The sequence below is a fragment of the Columba livia genome, chromosome 17, assembly GCF_036013475.1.
Source record: "Columba livia isolate bColLiv1 breed racing homer chromosome 17, bColLiv1.pat.W.v2, whole genome shotgun sequence".
NCBI classification, from domain to species: domain Eukaryota; kingdom Metazoa; phylum Chordata; class Aves; order Columbiformes; family Columbidae; genus Columba; species Columba livia.
In genome coordinates this window covers 4,183,453-4,200,910 of record NC_088618.1, presented here as the reverse complement: position 1 = coordinate 4,200,910, position 17,458 = coordinate 4,183,453, and the positions used below count along the sequence as shown (strand labels likewise).

Below are 17,458 nucleotides of genomic sequence, written 5' to 3'. Positions count from 1 at the left end.
CCTCAGCCGCGCTGCCGCCAGGACAGCCCCGCTCCCCCTCAGCCACCCGGCGCGGGTTGAGGCTGGGACAGAGGGCGGCCGCGCCGGTTCACGCCGGGGCAGGGGGGCGGGAAAGCGGCCACCCCACCTGCGGGCCTCTCCCACCGCGGAGCGGAAGCGCTCCCGCCGCCGCATGAGGCCGCATCACCCGCCTCCGCCTCCTCCCCGCCGAGGACGGACGGCCGCGCTGCGCAGAGCCTCGTCAGGCGCCGCTGCCACCGCCTCAGCCACCGCCTCAGCGCCGCGGGCGGGGCCGCGCCTTCCCCCGCCCCGCGCCGCGCGCCCCGCCAATGAGCGGCGTCCACATGCCGCGGCGGCGAGAGGGGCCCGGGCGGCCCAGCTCCCATAAGTTACATTAGAGCAACCGCCGCCGGTGCGCGACCGGAACGAGCGGGAGCTAGCGGCGAGGCCGGGCGCGGGGGGCGAGCGAGCCCAAGCCGTGACGGCGACAGCGGACTGGGCCGGCGAGGGGAGGATCGGGCTGGTAGAGCGGGGGTGCGATTCCGACCCTTCCTTGTAGAGGCGAGGCGGGCAGCGGGGCAACTGCTCGTTTTTCCTCCTTCGCCTCTGGAGGCGAGCGGGCTGAGGCGAGCCGTTATCACCCTGCGCGGGGGCGGCTCGGAGCCTGGGGAGGCGAACGGAGAGGCCGCTTGGCCACCTGGACGCGGCCCATCCCCGCACACGCACCCGCCGAGCCCCCGCACGCCCTCCCGCGCCCCTGAGGCGACAGCGGCTGCGGGGCCCGCGCCTCTTCTCAGCAGCCCGCCTGGGGCCGCCTAAAGCCCCGCTCATCCCCACCGGAGAGGCGGCTCGTCTCCCTCGGAGGGCGTGTGGGGTGGGAGGGGGGCGGGGGCTTTTTAATCGACGGCTTTCCCTTCGTTTTTTTCTTTTTTAATTTTTTTTTTTCCCCTCCCCCGCCTGCCTCCTTCGGGAAGCGTGAGGCGCTGAGGTGGGCTCGGGGGCTTCTCTCTGTTGCGGGAGGGGGTCTATGGTGATAGAACGGGGGCGGTGGGGAAGAAAGCGAGGGACTGAGGAGGGGGCTCGCCGCTGCGCCCGCCGCCGCTGAGGAGTAGGAGGAGGAAGAACCGAGGCACCATTTGCTGCTCCCTGCCCCAGCCATGGAGAACGCGCACACAAAGACTGTAGAGGAAGTTTTGGCTTATTTCGGCGTCAACGAAAGCACCGGGCTCAGCCTGGAACAAGTCAAGAAGCTGAAGGAGAAATGGGGCTCCAACGGTAGGTGAAACGGCCCCGCGCCGCCCGCCTCTGTCCGCCGTGGGGATGCTGTCGCTGCCACTCGTCGTTTTTCCCCCTCTCCTGTTCCCTTTTCCACCCCTTTCTCTTTTTTATGCTCTCGGGGCCCCTGTTTCGAGGCCTAACGCGTGTGTCTGTGCGAAGCCGGCATCTCTTACAGGACCCGGAATAGGAGCGAGGGAGAGAAGATGGCTGACTGAACTCCACCTCGTGGGTTCTTTCATAGCCCGGGCTCACAGAGCTGCTCTGGGAAGGAGGCTGTTGGAACTGTCACCTCCCTTCCCTTTCATCTGAACGCCGGGAAATCTTCCATTCCGAAATGAAACGCTGTGGGGTGTTCTTTTTTAATTTATTTATTTTTTTTTGTCCGTCCCGACCTTCATTTTTCCCTGCTTTTCAGTGCTTTTCTGTCCCTTTACATTCTTCTCTCGAGTCGAGGCACAGAATTCAGCTGATGTCTCTTTTTATTCCTACTGCTTGGCCTTCCTAGTCCCTTTTGCACGTTGTGGAAAAATGAAGAGCTATGAGAAGATTACACGGTGGGGTTGTTTTAGCTTTAACACTGCTTTTGAGCCCCTTAAATTACTAAATCTTATTGCCGAGAATTAAAAAGGGTGAGCAGAAATAAGAAAATGCCCTTAAAATGGAGGAAAGAATTTGAAATATGTTGAACCAAGTTAGGTGGGTTTTTTGGTGGTTTTTTTGTTTGTTTTTAAGTGAATGTGTCTGAAAACCTTTGTCAGAAAAGCATTTTGAGCCTTTGACCCTTTGTGTGCAGTAACAGCCCAAGTCCCACAGCTGGCTGGAGTGATGACTTGGCTGAATTATAACCCTCAACACATTCTGGGAGTTAACGTGTATATGTCTTAAAATGCGAAACTATCAGGCCTGTTGTGATGTTCTAATGAAAAGAGCCACCTTAATAGGGCTTTTTAGTATGTCTGTCAATTACAACCCAGTTGAACAATATCTGGTGGATGCCTTATTATAGTGCTCTAACGTGTTTCTTCAATGCTTTCTTTTCTTTGACATGCTTCCTGGAAAACCCTTCCACTGACAAGAGTTACCGGCTGAGGAAGGTAAGCATGTTCATGAAATCTTCTGCTAATTCTTTTTGGTAATTCATCAGGATTTTTTTTAAATGTGCCTAACTAAATGGCTTTGTTAAATATTGCAGGAAAAACCTTACTCGAGCTTGTGATTGAACAATTTGAAGACCTACTAGTTAGAATTTTGTTGCTGGCAGCTTGTATATCTTTTGTAAGTATAATGTTTTTTTATTTCATAGGCTTCTGTATCACAGAATGACAATGTAACAATGTATAAAAACTGTACATGTTGAAGTTATTCTCTTTCTCAAAAGGTAGAAGATGCAAAGTAAGTTGCTACCTCTTAATTTAGTTGCCCTGTGAAGAGATTTCCTTATGCTGGAAAAAAAAAAACAGCAAGTCTTTCATTGCATGAGTCATAAGTGTGTAACAACACTAGACAGGTATTTTAAAAAGTGCTTCTCATTCAATCCAGCTTGCTTATTTGAGGTGGGATTTCCCAATGCTTTTGTTGGCTTTGAAGACTAACCTTGAGTAAGTGTTTAACGGGACATTCTTCTTGCCTTTGAGTTAATCGTTATCAAGCTCAATGTATAATCATTGGAAGACATTTTTGGATGCAATACAGACTGTAAATAGAATCTACATGGCGAATATTCCAGTTGCCTTCCCTTCCTGATAATAGCAAGGTGACAGTTGTTGCTTTTGACAGTGACAGGAATGATGACAGCGGTGATGGCACCATTGTTGACCAAATTTGGTAACTGACCTTTGAATGGTGTAGTCATTAAATGGTCATCTTGCTTTGCATACAGGATTAAATGAACAACAACACTTTTGACTTTATTTTTTTCAAAGCATGTTTAGGCAATCTTTTTACATAATGTATAAAGGGTATGTGCTGAAAATCTGGAAAACTGAGCAAAGGCTGAGTATGGGAGAAAGATGAAAGCTGTATGTCTTGGGGAGCTGGACGACAGAAACAAAGTGTGCAGAATATTAAATTGCTTAGGTACAAGTTTATAGTAGACTTTGCCCTGGAGTTGCAATTAACTACTTTAAAGAGCTGCAGCTCTTGGGGGGAGTGGAAATTGTGGTGACTCTTTAGCTAAGGGCCGGCTAATTAGGATGGGCAGAGAAGAATGTGGTCTGAAGCTGGTGGGGGAAGGGTTGCCCTGTTGTGGCTGCTGCAGCACATACTCTGTGCTGATCCTCCACCAGGAGAGGCTTGCAAAGTGCTTTGGGGTTTGGTGTGCGTATACCGTTACCAGCTGAGCAGTGGTTGGTGGCATTGATCTTGACCAGGGAGATAAATGTGCCTTACTCAGACTTGTTTCCTGGGAGGAAATCAGGCTGGCTATAGAAAATTGAATAAATGAGTCATTCAGAAGCTTTTTTCCCCCCTTGTCCCCTCCCAGAGGGATGAGCAGGGGATGTATTTTTCTTCCTGAAAAATCAGGAATCTCATGAGATGAATGACAGTAAGAAGTTTGTTACTTTTCATGCCAAGGTATACTGTTTGTTTTTATTATAACCAAGTAAGTGGAAAAATTAGATTTGCCAAACTTCAAGCTTTCATTGCTGAATCTGAGCAAGTATGATACCAGACTGACAGAGGTCATATAACACAGACTGCCAAGCCCTCTTTGAAAGCTTGATTAGTGACTGGATTCAGCTTTTTTTTTTTTGGTATACTTAATTTTCCTATCTAATTAAGAGACTGTAGTCTAATGGAGTGTGAGATGGGTCAGGGTTCTTTGCTTCTGTGCAACTGACATGGTGTATGACCTTGGGCTGCTGCTCTCCCTTTTCTGCCTCTTTAGGAGTTATGGATACCTACCATAAATTCATGTTAATAGTAAAGATTTTTTTCTTTTAATGAAATGTAAAAGTAAAATCTAGATATATTGAAATTCTGATTTTTCAAAAGCACTTCCCCTTTGTATTTGTTTCTGGCTTTTTTCCTGCTCGGAAGGTGATCATCTATTGTCTCGTTTTCTTGATGAAAGCGTGTTGGAGACTTTTGTAGTAGCTGTGAAGAACTATTGAGTGTGTTGATACAAAGACTGTGCTGCTGCGAAAATTTGATGTAATTAACATCAACTAAATTCTGGTGTTCCTGAAAATGTTTGAATACATAGCTGTGTTAGGCTTGTGGACAGTAATTGTTCCATGAGGACACTTGCAAATGTTGCATTAAAAACTGGAATTGTACATAATGCTGAAATTACAAATTATGCCAAGTCATTCTTCTAATAGAACAACATAATGCTAGAGCTTAATTTTGGCGTGTTTATTAGGCTGTCTTTTACAAGGCTTAGAAATTCAGTTTTTCTATTTGTGCTCTTGCAAGGCAAGTAAAACTCCCAGTATCTTAGAGATCTTGAAATGGATAATCAGACTTAAAATGGAGTCAGTTACATTTGCGTTGGTTTTGGCTATTGAGTAATACTGTTGAGAGCTGCTCTTTAATGAGTCAAGACTTCTGGCTTTCTTGGGGGCAGTGTCAAATCCTGCAGAATTGTGCTGTTAAACTTAGTGGAGTGCTGATTGTCACTTTAGTGGCTGCTTTTTACTGTGATATATTGTTTGATAGACCAGAAACTGTAGCACTTGAGTAGAAAATAGGGTGTCATATAGTGCACCGACAGAAGTAAGGTTGGATAATGGCTCCTGTTTGAAATAACTTTCTACGGAAGGCTTCTAGATCTGGTGTATGTCCAAAAGGGAATTTTCATCAAGATGCTTAAATAGGAGTTTTCTTTTAATGACAAGGGATGCAAAAAGGTGGCTTATGAAAGACTTAAAAACGGATCACCCCCAAAGCCCCTAAGTATCTGGAGTTACTAATGGGGGGACTGAGTGTTGGAATTGGTCACAAATATATAGCACTGACTTATTTTTTGAAGGGTGTGTTTTTTCAGTGTGACACTGAGAGCTTATTTTGATTTGATGTTGTTTTTTTCTGGCAATCAAACAGAGTATGTACTTTGTGCTATAGTACAAACAATGTGCTTGCAGGAAAGGCATGGGTGCTTCTAGGGCAGTGAATGTAGCAGTGTTCCTCAGCTGTACATTGTCCATTTAAAGAGCCTAAGATTCGGGTATGAGCAAGAGGATCTCAAGGTATATAGATTGTTATGTGTCATGGAAGCTTTTGTAGTGACTGTGGTGTGATCATAAATCCTACTAGATTCTTACCATTATGACTGGCTACGCAGAAACAGCTGTCTGAAACACTGAGATCTGCATTAGACTTCTATGCAGAAACATCTCCTCTTACATACAATATAAACTTCTGCATTCAAAGTGCCTTTTGTGTCCTCTACTGCCACAGCCCCGTCAGGTATGTGTCAGTAAAATAAATCAGACGAACAGCTGAATCTGTGTCACCCTGGCTGATTACAGGGGTCATATGCTGCCAGTTTGTTGGCTGTAGATACTCTGTCCTACATTCCAAGTCGGAACTACTGTTACAGATGTGCCTAGTTAGTAACGGTTTAAATTCTTAGACCATTGTTGCTTCAGTATTTAGGCCTTAAGTTTGGCTTTTGAAGAGGAATAATTTCTGATGGTGAGTAAACAGATGCACATAGAGGCTTGGACCTTGTCTTGGTGTGTTGTTCAATCTGTGAAGCCTATGCAGAAATAAGCCCATAGAGTGTATCTCAGCATTTCAAGGGCTTTCATAGCCTGACTTTCTAGGTGCAAGTAAGATGATGTTTAATTTTCCATGAACTATGGCTTTTAATTCTTGCTACTTGTGTAGCATGTATTCAGATGTACAGCATTTACATAAAAGAACAGCTTTTTTTGCTGTATAAATAACTTTGACAAGTTGCAAGATGTTACTTGTGCATGTGATGTAGAATAAATGTTTGGTAATGTATATATATTTTAAACAGTGATGCATACTTAACCGTGCGATCTTATCTTTGCATCACACTTAGAGTGAATTTTCTTCTACAGGATGCAGCATGAACTGTAAACTCTACCAAAATCTTAAGTATTAATACAGCATCCTAAGAGCACCCCCCCAATTATTTCTTTAATTCCTAAGCTGATTTAGGAGTGCATGTTTTCTAATAGCGTATATCCATGTTTAGACTGAAACAATATATTGTGATTTATTCCTGTAAATTAGCATGACTATCATCTAATCTACATTAAAAGGCGAGCAAAGCTATTCTTAGAGGAAGATGTGCCCGTAAAAATGCTGCAGGTTTTGCCCTGAAATCACCCCAAAACTACCTGTTAAGGTCAGTAGCAGTGAGCATGTGGCACAAGATAAGGGTTCCTGTAGAACATGACACTCACATGCTTTTAGCTCAACTCACATTACTCAGTAGCACCCCAGATACCAACTGATGGGTAAGGCCGATAAAACTGGGAGAACTAATTGTGGTTCTGTTTTACTTTGTAGAAATTAAACTGTGGATGTTACGTATCTTTTTTTTTCCTTATTGCTACACTAAACACAAGAATGTGTTTGTTTTCAGATACATGGAGTGATGTATCTGATAGATGCTTACAATCTGTTAACCCAGTAAAATTCTTAATTTTGTACTTTTATCTGTACTTTTATCCTCCTCTCTCCTTGGGTAGCAAATAAAAATCTGCTGAATAATTAAATTGGGAGTTTTTTCTTTGATATTTCCTGGTATTCAGGAAAAAGTTTGCATCTGCTTAATTTTAAGCTAAACTATATTGAAAAGAGAAATCACTAAAAGTGTGTTTTCTGAGCAGTAGCTAGTACAACATCCAACATATACCGAATGTTTATTCACAGTATCCTGTGAGAAGACCTCTCTCTTAAAAGCAGTTCACAGTTTTACATGTCCTGCTTTAATTATCCAGGGCTTCTTTTTGTTAGGATGAGGTCTTACTCTCCCAGCTTGCTTTTAAGTTTCCATTGTCAAAATGAAAACCAAACAAAAAAACTTGTTAGGTTGCTGACAACAAACTGTTTGCTTTTCCTCTGTTAGTGGTAAGCGGGTACAGCTTGCTGGGCAACAGAATTCTATCTTGAAACTTCCATTATTTAATTGTATGTTTGTTGTGTAGTCATGAACTGTCATCTGAGACAACTTGCCTCTGTAACTTAACTGTCAATAAGGTATATTTCACTTGTAGAAATGCAGAAGGCTCTAAGGATGCTTCTTTTAGTTGTTTTCATCAGTAATCACCTAATTGCTTGCTGACTTCTGCGTTGTGCCCCCTTTTTACAAAAAACCATGAAAACTAAGTGCTGTTTGCCTGTCATAATGTATTTTTTGACTTGGTGTCCTGCAGGTCTACTCCATTAGGCTGTGATTAAAATAGGTTTCTGCAAGCCATAGCTCTAGCAGCCCTAAAGCAAATATGCTGAATGAAAGTTGTCCTTTAAGCTGCTTACGTCAGCCGTTGATATAGGACTTATGTCTTGCTATTAATTTCCCTTATATTTTCAGACTTGCATTTTTCTCAAGCAATTATTGTAGGTTTCCCCCCCCCATGCTCTTTTGAGATTCTTAAATTCATAGTAACTTTACTTATTGAACCATACTGCCAGAACAGTACATTGGAGATCAATGACCTGGAAATTAAGCCGTTCTACATGTGAGTCTTAAAGTGATTAGGGCTGAAATACGGTGGGGCCCTTTTGAATAGTAGTCAAAGATCTCTCGTTGTAAACCTCTCCAGGGTCTTAAAAGTGTGCCAGTGGAAACTTTTTGACAAGGACTCAATGCCTTGGACAAGAATAGTCTAATGTCTACCAGGTTTCAGCATATGATCTGTTTTTACTAAAAACACCTAGTTAAATACTTGTATCCCTTGTTCTACTTTCTCTTTTTTTTTAACTGTTCTTGTTTTTACTGCAGGCTACTATCAAATAGTAAACCTGATCTGTTACAGCAGTATGTGTTCTGTATCACAAGTGTCCCAAATGGAATGTTAATATAGCTGTAGTCCACTATAGCAAAACGAAGAACTCACAATGCATTCTGTTATTTATAAATGTGTATTTACTAAAACACTTACTAAAAATTCTATAACTAGGGCTTAGATCATTCCACTATTAGTAGTTGTTAACTTTTTAGGGGTGAAAAGTGTGTTGCTGGCTTCCAGGATTCACTAGATAGTTAATTTTAATCTGGTCACAGATTGGTAATTTTGCAAAAAAAAAAAAAAAACCAAACCAAAAAATACCACAACAGTGAGGATCTAAAGCGTCAGTTCTGTGTTGTCAGGATCTCTAATCTGAATTCATCTGCTCTTTTTGAAATAATGGTTTATTGAAGAAAAAGTTTCCTTGAAAACTGAGTTTTGGTTCTCCTTGACATACTTGTATTTTGCTGTCCTTGTAGCTACTTCCCCATCCTCTTAAAGTTGCAGGCTTTCTCATTGTTATTTTATGACACATGTGGTTTTAAACCATGATCTTTTCAGATTGAACATTGTGTAAAGCAGATGTTTTATTCCAGTTAACCTTGTAGGTACCTGCTCTGTTAAGAACATCACAAAATGATTGAATTTACTTGCTTTGTTGGAAGCAAAATGGGCTCTACAGAATTCCAATGAAACGAGGGAGGGCAGAAACAGGCTTTTCTGATGGCAGCGTGTGACCTTGTGTATGTTAAGAAAACTGGCAGTGTCCTGTTAGCCATTTCTGCAGCTCCAGTGGCAGCAGCAACACCAGTGAAGAGTAAAAACTGTCCAGCATATAAGGTTAATGAGTGTATGAAGACGGTGATATAGACTGTGCAACTGCTCTAGCAGGTCAAATGGCAGAAGCTGTTACTGGGGATTGGAGATTGATGTTTCTTTCCTCCTCCCACACCATTAAGATGTTGAGAGCATAAGAGATTTTCAAGTAAATCTGTACTCCAGAGGGATGACACAGATCCTCAAAATGTTGTGTTGCCAGTTGGGATGTTTCTATCTTGTTAATCATAACCTGGATCTTACATGTTTATTCTTTTGTAATAAAAATTTGTTGTTGCATTGGATTTGCTTGACAGTCTGTTTTCCTCTTGAGGCTTTCATGCTGCTGCTCCTTCCTTTTAATGTCCCGGAGTGTTTCACAGTTGAGCAATAGCTCTGAGCAGCGTGTTGGTGGAATTATGGTTCTTGCTTTAGTAACGGTTTGCTCGCCGCCGTCTTCTAGTGATTCAGAGTGCTGTTGCCTGACTACCAGCCCTAATTATCTCAACAAGTTGTTCCTATTTACTGTCACTTTCCAGGCTTCCTGTTGCTCAATATGTTGACAAAAAAGCTCTTCCGCTCTTGTCATGTTAATTTGACTTTTCTTCAGTAGCTACAGAACTCTGCAGAGGCCCTGACATAATAACCGTTCAAGTCAAATGAATGACAGAAGCCTAAATGAGTGTAATTCTAACACAGATGAATGAAAATTAAATCTATGTGGAACCTTTTATGCAAGTTTAAGGAGTTTTTTACTTCCAAAAGTCCAGTTTTAATTTGAGTTTTATCAGCTGCTCAGCTTAGAATTCAACTTCAGGTGTAACTATACGTTTCACTTAGATGCTTCAATAAGACACTGCTTGTATTTAACCAAGTAGATGCTGAAAACTTGTAAAGCCGTTTTCATTTGTGTGTCTAAGTTACCAATAAAGAAAATTAACTTTGTTAAAATTGAGATTTTTCTCAAGGTTTCAGTGTTCTAAGTAGTCCATCTAATCTATTGGCATCCTGGCTTTAGGTACTAATGAAATGGTTTTTTAAACTTTTCACTGCCATAGCTGTTGTCACAACTTCTTTCATTTGTGAAGCAAAAGTAGTACTGTGTTTCCCAAATAAATAGCTTGCTCCTTTAAAAGAAGAACAGCCTTGGAAATGAACTTTGTACTACTTCAGTAAAGATTTTTTTTTTCCTTTTCCATTGCATGTTGCCAACTCATTCATAAACTGCAAAACTACACCCTGGAAGAATGAGGGGTTTCAAGAATTGCTCAATTCTAAGCAGTTGCATCTCAAGCTGAAATTTACTGGATCTTACATTTGCAAGGTGTCTGTGTAAATCAGCAATTTAAATCATTGTGTTTCTCTTACAGGTCCTGGCCTGGTTTGAAGAAGGTGAAGAAACAATCACAGCATTTGTAGAGCCTTTTGTAATCTTACTTATATTAGTAGCCAATGCAATTGTGGGAGTGTGGCAGGTATGCAGATATTTTTGCAACATCAAATGACAAATGTGGGGTGGGTTGCTTGTTTGTGTTGAAGAGGAAGGGCTGTACAGTGTAGTGTCAGGTGCTTCACACAATGCAAGTAATATGTGTTGCTAACTTTAGATTCCTGAGAGTCAACATACCATAAAACTTCTGGACAGAAAGTGTTATCTTAAAGGTAAAACAAAAGTTTCAGAAGTATTGCAGAAAAAGGCAGGTGCTCACCAGTGTGGCAGTGCACTGAACAGATGAACTAAGGAGTCCAGAATTAAGGCCTGAATTCAGAAAATAAATGAAATGTTGCAAAGCTAAAAAAAAGTTGTCCAAAATAACAGCAAAAATTAAGAGGGTGAGCCCTATTAACGGGTTAAAACATGTTAGAGAGGAGCCTACGCACTGGAAGGTGCCACAGGTGGCATTCAGTGGCATTGCTGCACACCCTTGCGCTCTGCTTTGTGCTACCCCAAGTAAGCTGGCTGAGTAGTGACCCTCAAAATTTAGCTTATAGCAGTACCCAGCTTGCTGCTGCACAACCGCTGGAGCTGGTATGGAGGTAAGAGGTAATGTCAATCAAGGGATTAGAGCATTGCCCCCTTAAGTGTCATTTTCTACTCAAAGCTTCATAAAGCAATTGTGCAAGAATTAATCTTTAACTTGAATCTTTGAGTTAGAATTCTGCATGTAGTAATTGTAAGTATGAAATGTAAATCTGTCTGTATAGTTTGTGGATTTTCTTGTGTAGCTGTATACCCTGTTGTAGGAAATAACCAATTTTTTCAGACATTATAGCATGCAGAGAATACATGTGTATATATATAGCTACATGCAGTGAACTTAACTCTGAAACAGACCTGCTGTACAGATTAAATGACTCATTCCCTTGTTCAAATGGGCATGGAAAATAAGTCACAGTACATAGTCTCCACCCATAAATGCATCTGTTTCTACAGGTACTAGACGTGAGCAACCGCGTCCTTGCGTTAGCTCTGCCCTCCTCAACCTTTCCTCTCACGTGCCCTGTTCCCGAAGTGCCATCTGCTCCTACTTCAGTGGTTGGCAAGATGGTCTGACTACCGTCACTTTAGGCAAACAGGGAACAAAAAGATAAAGCCTAACACACTGAGCTGGCTGCCCTAGCTGAATCATGTTTCATTCTTTCCTATTTATCTTTATTGAAGGAGAGGTTTTGTTTAACCAACCAGTTTCTTTTATAACTCTGTTTTGCCTAATGTTAACTAATAGTTAATTCACAGAAAAATTACATCAGCATTATTGTGCTGAGGAGCAGTGTTAATTTACCTGGTGGAGTATGAGGCTAGTATTAATTACAGCTTTATGGGTCTGTGCTGGTATCTCTGCACACTGTGGCGCTGAGCTGTGCTATGTAAACATTAGTCCTTCAGGGCAGTTTGGGTAATGCTGGTTTTCACCTGCATTGTTATGTAGAAGTACCTAGTACCTCAGCCTTTGAGTTTCTGAAGATGAGGTTTCTGCTTTGATGCATGCAGGAGGAAGTTTTTATTATCTGGAAAGGCTTGTATATATTTGAAGGGCAGACATACTAAAAACTGCATGTACTCTTACCATTATATATTAATCATCAGGACTATGTGACGTTTGTACTTGTCAGTAGTCTGGAAAGTGGAAAAGTTACTTCTACAAGAGCTACAGAAGGATAACTGATAAGCTGTTGGTTTCTTACGTTGTCCTTTATCTAGGTGGCATCACGATGTTGATGCCAATCTCTAGTGCTTAGCTGAGAGAACTGCACTTGAGATAGGAGAGCTGTTGTGCTGGCGTTAGTGGAAATAAAAAGGTTGTCGTGTGGGCATTCATCTAAGTTCATAAACTGGTAGAGACTCTGGGAAAGTTTCTAGGCTGAATGCTTTAATTTCACTTTAGTGTGACTTGATTTCCCGAAACAAAGTTAATAGTGTGCTGTTTGAGCTTTGTGTTAGCTTGACCTTTGATTTCTATCAGTAGGTGAAATTCAGTAGTGTTAGTTCACTCCAGGCTGAGTTTAAGCTGCTCCAGCTGGTAAGGTACAGCTGAGACAAGACTAAACCCGTGAGTCTTGATTCTGCTTAGTGCTTTTGTTGTGTTAAAGAGCATCTGTATGTTACACAGAACTCTGTGTGGCCTCTCTGTAACAAGACACAGTGGATATTCTTGATGGGAAGTAAGTAACTGTCCACTAATATCTGAATTATGTTGTAATTATTTCCAGTCAACAACCTCATAAGAGGAAGGGTCACATCATTTTCTATATGAATAGATGTAGTTGAGTCAGTAGTATTCATATAATACTGCGTTTAAAAAATCAGATCTGACATATGTGTTTTTCCTTGAAGGCTTTTAAAATCACACATTTTTGCTGTCTTCTAGGAAAGAAATGCTGAAAATGCTATTGAAGCTCTTAAAGAATATGAACCAGAAATGGGCAAAGTATATCGACAAGACCGAAAAAGTGTACAGAGGATTAAAGCAAGAGACATTGTCCCAGGTGATATTGTAGAAGTGGCAGGTAAGGCTCATTTATGTAGTACGTACATGTATTAGCGTGTTATTGTAAAATTGTTGTGGGGGCCTTGTCTTAATGATTCGAGGCCCTTGGGGAGAGTTTTCAAAGATGCCTAAGTATATGCTTTGCTTACAAACAATCTTGCTTCTGTTCATCTGTAATTACCTTAAATATGCATTTGCACTGAGGGGATTGTTTTTCAAATTGCCACATAGTTTAATTAGTAGGTCTAAAAGCAAAGATTCCTAATTGGAGTACAGGTTTTAACACTTGTCACAACTCTAAAATTTTTTTTTCTGAAGTCTGGTTTCAGAGTGGCTTGTAACTTGTCTGTTTTCTATCACAAAATACTCTCTTTGTTGCCTTTAAACGTGTGCAGCTTCCTTAGGTTCTGGAGTGCAAATAATTTATATTTTTTAGTCACACTGTGTCCTGTATCTAAGGAAAGGTGGTTTTGTCTGAAGTTTGTTTCCAACTCTGACACATGTAGCAGCAGTCCCTTCAGCTTCTCTTCTCAAATGTCTTCCTCTGTTCTCTCAGCTGGTGTGACTGGCATGTGACATCATTGTTCTCTCATCTTTCATGACTCTTTATTGCTTCTTTTGCCCATTGCTGTATCGTAAACCACAAATAGAGAAATAACTGTACAGAGCTTCCTATTTATCCAGTGTAAGCATCTGAAGGACTGTGTCTTGTCTTAAAAGATCAGACTTCTGCATCAAGCTTTCTAATAACTTAGGTTTGCCCTAGAATATGTCTCTTTATTTGGAAAGAGTACAAAATTAGGAGTATCATATATGTAAAACTCCATCTTGGTGATAATACCACACCAGTATTTTTTTCTCTAAACTGGACTTGTCAGTGTCTTTAATGTTTCTAATTCCTTCCCAGATAAAACTAGGTGGTTCTTGTTAAGTGTCAGACATAATTGCATACTTATATTTTGTAGGTCATTATCAGCTGTTAACTGAGTGATTTCTCCCTCCACACCTCCCCTCCCCCCGCTTTGGGAACAATTTAGGGTGTACATTAAACATCTCCACTAGTGTCACTTTGCTTTTTGAGGTGGTAGCGGTCTCAGGAGGAGATAAATATATAACCTTAAACTTGACTCTCCTCCGATATTAATTAGCAGACAGAAGAGAGTATGCACTCAAAATGAAGTTGGTGTTGGCTGTCTGCCCAGCTTTCATTCCTTGAGAAGATGTAATGTTTGCTGAGCTCTGTTTCAAACCTTGGTTTTGTGCATAGGATGATTCAGCTACAGCAGCCCTGGCTGGGGTAATTGAGAGTGAGGGTGAATCTCATGAAGGCTCAAGCCGGTTTCCTCTTAGCATCTGTTGGTGAAGAGCAAGTACAATTACAAAGTGCTGATAGCTGAAATAAAGGGTGAATTATGATACCTTGTCACTTTGCTGGTTTGACTCACTATTTCTGCACTGTACAGTCAAATCTGGGAGTTCTGCAATGAGACTTTGTATAAGCAGCTGAGGTTTTCTGGGTCCTTTTGAGGCAAACAGAACTGTAGAAATTACATAATCTGCAGTAGATGTCTAGTCCACATCTTCATCCTATTTTTAAACGTCAGCAGTAGAATGGCAGTTTTGGAAGCAGTTTATATCATGGGAATACATTGGCATTGTGGTTTTTGGTACTTTAAAGCAGTGTTGGTAGAGTTGCAAGTTGATGACTCTGTATTTTGTACTCATTTGGGCTATCTCACTAATGAAGTATGCTGGATTTTGCTGCTTTGCCAGGTGTCTAGAGCACAAAAATTTTTCCGCTTGATTCTTTGCTATTTTGGAAGAGGTAGAGATTGCATTTTCATCTTGCAGAAAAAGACATAGCTCAAGTTGTATATGAAATACCAGGAGGATGTGTGGGCTTTTACTTACCTTGCTGTATATTGTCAGTATCAATAAAATCAATTACTTGTGCCTTGAGACATCTCTTTAAAAGGCTTGTGTCTGAAGGAAAGAAATGAATTGGAAATAGACTGCTGACTAGTATACCTGTAACACTAGACTGTCTTTAACAAATGTGGTATCCTGTTTTTCATAGAGCTGCTATTGCATTATTTTAAGATCTGCTTGTACAACAGTGTCTGATGGTCCAACACATGTAGAACTGTTTCGTTTGTTTTTTTTTTTTTAAATTACAAACTTAAAAAGCTAGTATGCTCATGCAGAGAAACAAAACTTATCCAGCTTCTATGCTGTCCTTTAAGGTAGGTGGTCTTAGCTTGTTGACAGACTGTAGAAGCTCATGCTGGTTAAAATACTCAGTTAAACTGGTGGATCAAACAGTGCCAAGCTCTAGTCTTAATCACTTATCATATTTTTCTCATATTGGCAATAAAATCAACTGCAGCTAACTATACAAATGTTAAGGGCAAGTCATGTGGCTGTTTAAAACAGAAATAAGTGCTTCAGTGTAGTATGATACTAAAACAAGAAATTCTAACTTGTAGATAAACAATGATGAAATTTTAATTGTAATCAAATTCGGAAAAGCTACTGAGCAAGTAAAGAGCCGTACGCTGTGTACCAGCGTTGGTGTCAAGACCTGGAGGTGAGAGAGACCGTGTGCATGCCTGTGCCTCAAGCGCAAGAGTCCTGCGATGGCCTTTGACACGGTGTTTGCAAAAAGATGCCCATGTAGGGAAGTGACAGAGCACTTCATACTGGGATACATATCTGGGTATGGAATTCTAGGCAAAGTGCCAATGACATTTGTGTGTCCAGGCAAATATCTTTCAACCAAGTGGCAGAAATAACCAGGTGATAGGTTTCTTCCCTATGCTGGTATCTAATTTTGAACAACTTTCTACAGGTCTTCCATTACAAAATAACTGTATTTAATGCTATATCAGCTTTGTTAATTTGAAGTAACTGTATGTGAGTCTGACAGAGAAAGAACGTTGCAGGAATTGGTGGATTGGTAATGCAGTTTGGGGGAAGTAGAAGAAGATATTTGCTTCTTTACATTGGAAGAGTTCCCTTAGAATAAGTCTCATTGAACCATTTCCAAAATAATTTGGTATTTTCAGTAGTTTTGAACCCGCTGAAGATAACATGGTTGGCTTAGTGTAGCCCAAAGACAGTACAATAATGGTTTATACTATTACTCTTTATTCTGACGTCTCAGGCTGCTTGCAGTGTTTAATTGCATTCATTACATAGACTATTCAGTCTGGCTCATAGCCTTCTGAAATAAAGCTCCTGGAAGCTATTTTCTTTAATTGATCTGTCAACACAGGAAACAGATGCTGGTTTATTTGACTTGAAGTAATAAGGGGAAACTGCAGGTCTGCATTGTCACCTTGCAGTAAATATGGAGTAACCTGAATCAAATTATCCCTCAGGTGGTAGATAACCTGCTGTCTTGTGTGTCTCTTGGGGATCGGTGAGCATATAGGTACTGCAGAACACTTGAGAAGCAATTACCGGATAGCTAACAAATTCAGTGTAAATCCTATACTAAAAATTTGTGGGTGTACTAGCAAACACTATTCCATTAATTTCTTAACTCTGTATGTTAGGAAGACTTTTCTTCCATGTCCATTTCAGCAGAGATGGGGAAAACATACTGTACAATGAACAGGAACTCTTTGGGCTGAAGTTGGGGTTACGGGTTTGGGATGTATACCCTAAATTTGCTTGTAGACCTCTGGTGGGCATAGTTCTCAGAACTGTAGTGCATGAGGGTTACTAAGCTACGCTGTTTGTTTCGTAGAATTGATGAACTGGAAAAAAAATCCAGATGCTGTCCTCGAATGGCTTTTCCGTTTGTCTGTCTTAAAATGGATTATCATGCTGCTAGAAAAGCTTGAGTTTGCTGGAGGATGCCCTCTAATCTAGGAAGGTAGCCACTAATTACAAATTTAAAGTTGCCCTTTGTTTTAATTGAGTTTTTGTTCACCTTGGTTAAAGTAAAACTTTAAAGAGAAACGTAAAACAGCATGGCCTTGGTTAAGCTTTATATGAAGTCCAGGCTGATAAATTGGGATAGACTGGTTGCAAGTCACTTATTTTTGAAGAAGCACATTTGGGAACAGAAATGAGCTTTGTTCACTTCCATTGTATTTTCCTGTCTAAAATGTTCTATTTTACATACAGCATGTCTGACTTTCTGTAATTCAGTAAATGAATGTTCATTAGTTGTGATCTGTAAGTGACCAAACGGGAGGCACAGTAGTTCCTCTTTTCCCTGAAGTGCTGAATGATGGTTCTTGTCATTGTCATTATATCTCTTAAGTATTCAACAGCTTAAAAATACAGAGTTGCCAGAAGCTGCTGCTTATTAGTGTGTGTTCCAGAAGACTTAGTTGTACATTTATACCTGGTATGAAGTATGCAAGAACTACTCCCCAAGTATGTTCGCTCTATGAGGAGCAACAGGTTTTCCCTGACTGTATAAGCAACGAA

At 41.0% G+C, this 17,458-nt stretch overlaps 1 protein-coding gene across 2 annotated transcripts in view; it reads left to right on the top strand.

Moving 5' to 3' along the window:
• Positions 1–396: 396 nt before the first annotated feature.
• The window catches only part of ATP2A2 (ATPase sarcoplasmic/endoplasmic reticulum Ca2+ transporting 2), a 41,689-nt gene continuing 24,627 nt past the window's right edge, over positions 397–17,458 (top strand). Inside the window, exons 1-5 of one of the 2 annotated variants that reach the window (XR_010466690.1) lie at positions 397–1,275; positions 2,355–2,372; positions 2,471–2,553; positions 10,397–10,501; positions 12,896–13,034. Coding sequence is in view for 1 of the 2 variants with exons in the window: in XM_065032843.1 (XP_064888915.1) it covers positions 1,158–1,275; positions 2,355–2,372; positions 2,471–2,553; positions 10,397–10,501; positions 12,896–13,034 (463 nt within the window). In the remaining variant the exon portion in view is untranslated. The remainder of the gene's footprint in view (positions 1,276–2,354; positions 2,373–2,470; positions 2,554–10,396; positions 10,502–12,895; positions 13,035–17,458) is intronic. The other variant, XM_065032843.1, reaches the window with a different exon arrangement.